Source organism: Nansenia antarctica, assembly GCF_963989245.1.
Source record: "Nansenia antarctica genome assembly, chromosome: 5".
NCBI classification, from domain to species: domain Eukaryota; kingdom Metazoa; phylum Chordata; class Actinopteri; order Argentiniformes; family Microstomatidae; genus Nansenia; species Nansenia antarctica.
Genome location: NC_137690.1, coordinates 32,675,683 through 32,680,443, shown reverse-complemented (window position 1 = coordinate 32,680,443; position 4,761 = coordinate 32,675,683). Strand labels below are relative to the sequence as shown.

The 4,761-nt window shown below is 47.3% G+C and overlaps 1 protein-coding gene across 1 annotated transcript in view; it reads right to left on the bottom strand.

Moving 5' to 3' along the window:
* Positions 1-1,343: 1,343 nt before the first annotated feature.
* Positions 1,344-4,761, bottom strand: part of cds2 (CDP-diacylglycerol synthase (phosphatidate cytidylyltransferase) 2) — a 21,104-nt gene continuing 17,686 nt past the window's right edge. Inside the window, 2 exon segments of the mRNA XM_080530999.1 lie at positions 1,344-2,183; positions 3,164-3,267. Coding sequence (XP_080387125.1) covers positions 2,045-2,183; positions 3,164-3,267 — 243 coding nt within the window. The 3' untranslated portion in view covers positions 1,344-2,044.

The window sequence follows — 4,761 nt, the reverse complement described above, 5'->3', positions numbered from 1 at the left end:
ACATTTGTGTATTGTGGATGGAAGTGCCTATACCGAAACTCTATGTGACAATCAGAGTTCATTGAATTACGTGTGCGCAGCGTTTTGTTCAAAAGTTATCAACGTTTTGTTTTCAGACTCTCTTTTGACAATCTCTCAGAGAGCTGTTTTCACAGTTGGCAGAGTCTCTCAGAGAGCTGTTTTCACAGTTGGCAGAGTCTCTCAGAGAGCTGTTTTCACAGTTGACAGAATCTCTCAGGGAGTTGTTTCCAGAGTCTGTCAGAGACCTGTTTTCAGAGTCTCTAACAGAGCTGTTCTGAGAGTCTCTCAGAGACCTGTTTTCAGAGTTCACTGTTTTAAGTGTGCGTGGCGTTTGTTCGAAAGTTATATCAAAGTGTTGTTTTCTGACTTTCTGGAGAACGGGACCAAATGGAAAATAAAATGGACTGACTTATATAGGCGCCTTTATCCAAAGTGCTTTACAACGGCCTCATTCACACACATTCACACCCCAATGGCGGCAAGCTGCCATGCAAGGCGCTGGCCTGCTCACTGGGAGCAATTGTGGGGTTCAGTGTCTTGCCCAAGGACACTTCGACGTGGATGTGGCCAGCCGGGGCTTGAACCGCCGATCTGCCAACCTTGCAATCAGTGGACGGCAATCTTCCTCCTGCGCCACAGCCGCCCCAAATAATTTGATTGGACAAGAGGCATTCACGTGGACGCTCTCAGAGCTAATTTACGAACGTGACCTAAGTGATGTAAACAATAAGGGTTTAGTCCTGCAGCACATCGCCCCTTCTTATGAGAACCTGAACGGCAGCGGTCATCGACAGCCATCGACGGAAACCCGGATTAAACAGGACCGTTTAATAACAATCGTCTGATTACAATTACGGTTCTTAACATATCGGTGTCGCGTTCAAATAACCGCGGCTCCTAGCTGTACACGCCATTCACCCAACGGTCGGAGATCACAATGGTTTAACATTATGGCAGTTTCGTTTTTGATGGGAATCTTGGAAGAAAATCTTGGAATATCGCTTCCTGTTATATCGTTCCTTTTAGGTCACAGAGGCGTTGTATAAACGTGGATCTCTCTCCCCCCCCACCCCCCCGTCGCACTCCGGGAATTGGTTTCACCTTGACCTCCATTTGGGTTCCCTCTCCTCTTATGACATTATTCAATAATCCAGACAAATCCCTCGCGTTCGGCACCACATTTAGCTGCTCGCAACCTAGAACGGTTCGACCCTCTCCTACCCTCACTCTCTCCTACCCCCTACCCTCACCCTCTCCTACCCCCCTACCCTCCCCTGCACGCGTCGTCCCTGCGGTTAGCGGTTTGGCCGGCTGTGAAAAGGCTGTGAAGTGAAGAATGTGGAACACAGGTACGCACATGAAATGACCCACAGAGATGCAACAACAACAACAGCAACAACAACAACAACAACAACAGCAACAACAACGTCATGGAACATAACTCAACCAACAATATCATATATAAATACGTAACACTTACAACAGATATTAAGCTGCGGTCGAGGATACAGTGTGAGCATGTCGAGCAGTGCATTAAAAACGAAATGTTAAAAGAAATAATAAAAAAAAATGTAATATGTACCATAAAATATTCACACACACATTTTATAGGTATAGAGGATATCCTGGTTTACACATGGAAATGGAGATCTGACCTCATGATGTGACAGAGATTAAAGTGGCGTGGGTGTGTAAGTGTACTATGGCTGAACGTGGACAATGACCCCACACGGTAAGTCGGAGACCCGACTTGAAACACCCGACAGAATTCGACATTTTCTCTCTCGCACGCACACAAACGCTTTCAAAATCCCTCACTCACTCACTCACTCACTCACTTACTCCCACACACACACACACACACACACACACACACACACACACACACGAAATGGAATGACCCAAGGCTTAGGTTATTTCTTTCCTCTGATGTGTTGTCGCTCACACGGTCGGTGTGACCCCTCCTCCTCCTCCAGGGGTCTGCCCCCCCCCTCTCTGATGGATGAGCTGTCCCTGGGGGGGCCTAGGCGGCTAGCTCCTCCCCCGTGAGGGAGAGCAGCCCCTTCTCTGTCAGGTGGCTCTTCAGAGAGTTGAAGATGTAGAGCTGCTGGTCCAGCCGCAGGGCCAGGAGCTGCTGGATCACTTTGGAGGGGTTGGGACCCCTGGGGGGGGGGGGGGAGAGATCATGACACAATGGATGACATTAATTTAATTGAAATTGAGAAAGAGAGAGTAAGACAGACAGGAGAGAGAGAGAGAGAGAGAGAGAGAGAGAGAGAGAGAGATCATGACACAATGGATGACATACACACAGAGATTGAGAGAGAGAGAGAGAGAGAGATCATGACACAATGGATGACATACACACAGAGATTGAGAGAGAGAGGGAGAGATCATGACAATGGATGACACACACACAGAGATTGAGAGAGAGAGAGATCATGACAATGGATGACATACACACAGAGATTGAGAGAGAGAGAGAGAGAGAGAGAGATCATGACGTTCAGCAGAGAGGGTGATCGGCTGTCCCTTGCCCTCCCTCAACTCCTTGCATGACACCAGGGCTCTGAGGAGGGCAAGAAAGATCATGGCCGACCCCTTCCACCCCGGCCACGGCCTCCTCACCCTGCTTCCCTCTGGAAGAAGGTTGCGGCTGCCTAAGGCACTGAAGGCCCGCCACAGGCTCAGTTTCTTCCCCTCAGCCGCCAGGCTGATAAATGACTCTGGCTTCCCCCTCCCCCCCGCCCCCAAGTCTGCCCAGGACTGAATATGCACTGGACTCACTGTAAAAACTCTGCACTGCACTTTATATATGTTGCACTATCCAATGCACTGTTGTCTGTCCTGTGTTGTCCTGTTTTTTGCATTTGTTTTTGTATACACAGGGAAAAAAAGTATAAACGCACTTACTGTAATGCCAAAGCAAATTCCTATATGTGTATGCATAATGGCAATAAACGTTATCTGAATATGAATCTGAATCTGAATGACAATGGATGACACACACAGAGATGGAGAGAGAGAGAGGAGAGAGAGGAAGAGAGGAGAGAGAGAGAGAGAGAGAGAGAAAGAAAGACAGACAGAAAGGCTGGCAACACGGGGAGACTGAGAGGTCACTGAGAGGTCAGTGAGAGGTCACCTGATGAAGCTGGCGATGTAGACGTTGACGAACGTGGCCATGAGGTACTGGCAGTCGAAGCGGTCCATGATGCCCCCGTGGCCGGGGATGGTGTTGGCAAAGTCCTGGGACAGAGAGGGGGAGGGGCACAGGGACAGAGAGGGGGAGGGGCACAGGGACAGAGAGGGGGAGGGGCACAGAGGGGGCAACAGAGGACAATGTCAAAGACCTGGCACAACCTGGCAACCTGGCAACTTGGCAACTTGGACACAACCTGCGTTCCAGTGTGAGTGGTGCAGTCTCTCCTGGCTACTGAGTTAGAGGGGGGAAAAAATTACTGGGACTTTGGCCAGCGAACCCGTATTAGAATTTCCCGGTTGATATTTTGGTTAAGGTTAGGGGGTCAAGGTTAAGGGTCCATTTTAGGGTTTTCATCTACTCTAGGGATGTCGATGTGATGCTGGTGAAAAAAAAAGTTGACTAAGGGCCAATCCCAATTCACCCCTACGGCTTCGTTTTCACCCCTATGGCTTCGTTTTGAGCGTTCACGTTTAGGGGTAGGGGTGTCCCAATTCATATTTCATCGAGCCATGGCTTCATTTCGAGGGCTTTTTATGACTTCGTTTCGAGCGATTCCAGGACCAGACTAGCTTTGAAACCGTAGGGGTACGCTACCCCTTGATTCCAGGATGCATTGCGAATCATCTACAGAAATTATGTTGCTCTATTCAATGCGGAAATGTCATTTTACTTTCTCTGTAATTACTTATTAATAAAGATTAGATTTAAATTGATTTGTGGACAGTCGCGCATGACATATTTCCATGTCTGATGTCTAATGTCTGATGTACTAATGTCATTTCAATGCATTATAGACCTTTTCTTTACAACAAGCATAACAAAATCGCTGTTATGCCGAGGTGCCTATGCTTAACATAGAAAGTTCCAAAGTCCAGCACTTTCGGGTTTAGCAGTAGAGGACTGGTAGCCTACCTGATCACTTCCATTAGACTATCAAAGCAGGACACCGGAGCACTCATATCTGCGCGTTTGTCACAGGGTGTTACAGAGATGTACAATCATGTTTATTTAGAAATAAATTGTGGTGTTTGACAGCGGATGATGGTAGACATATTTAATGTAAAGTTATCTATCTAAAGTTATCTATCCACATGCTGATATGTGCATGATAGGAGCGAATCCCCCCCCCCATGGTGGTATATGACGCTATATTGCGGCACTTATTATACCAATATAACTCGCAATCTAATCCGAGCAGTTGTTATTATGTAATATTATCGATGGATGTGCCATTTTTGATGGAGGGCAGTGAGCGGGAGACTCATCAAGGACATGTAGTTAATTAATGCAGTGGACAGCGGCTGTTTCTCCAGCATTCCTGTCACTTCGGATTTCGGAACGTCATAAAATTAAATCTGTATGTCATGCATTTTTCCATGTTTCCCATTGATGGTATATGACGCCGTAAATTTAACTAAAGTTCAGCCGCGAAGTTGTTGCACTGTTGTCCTAAATCAGTGCAGACTGGCAGGGTAGGAGCACAAGTTTCATACAGGTTAGAGCGCCGTTATTCTGTCATGGTCTGATAATGAAGCATT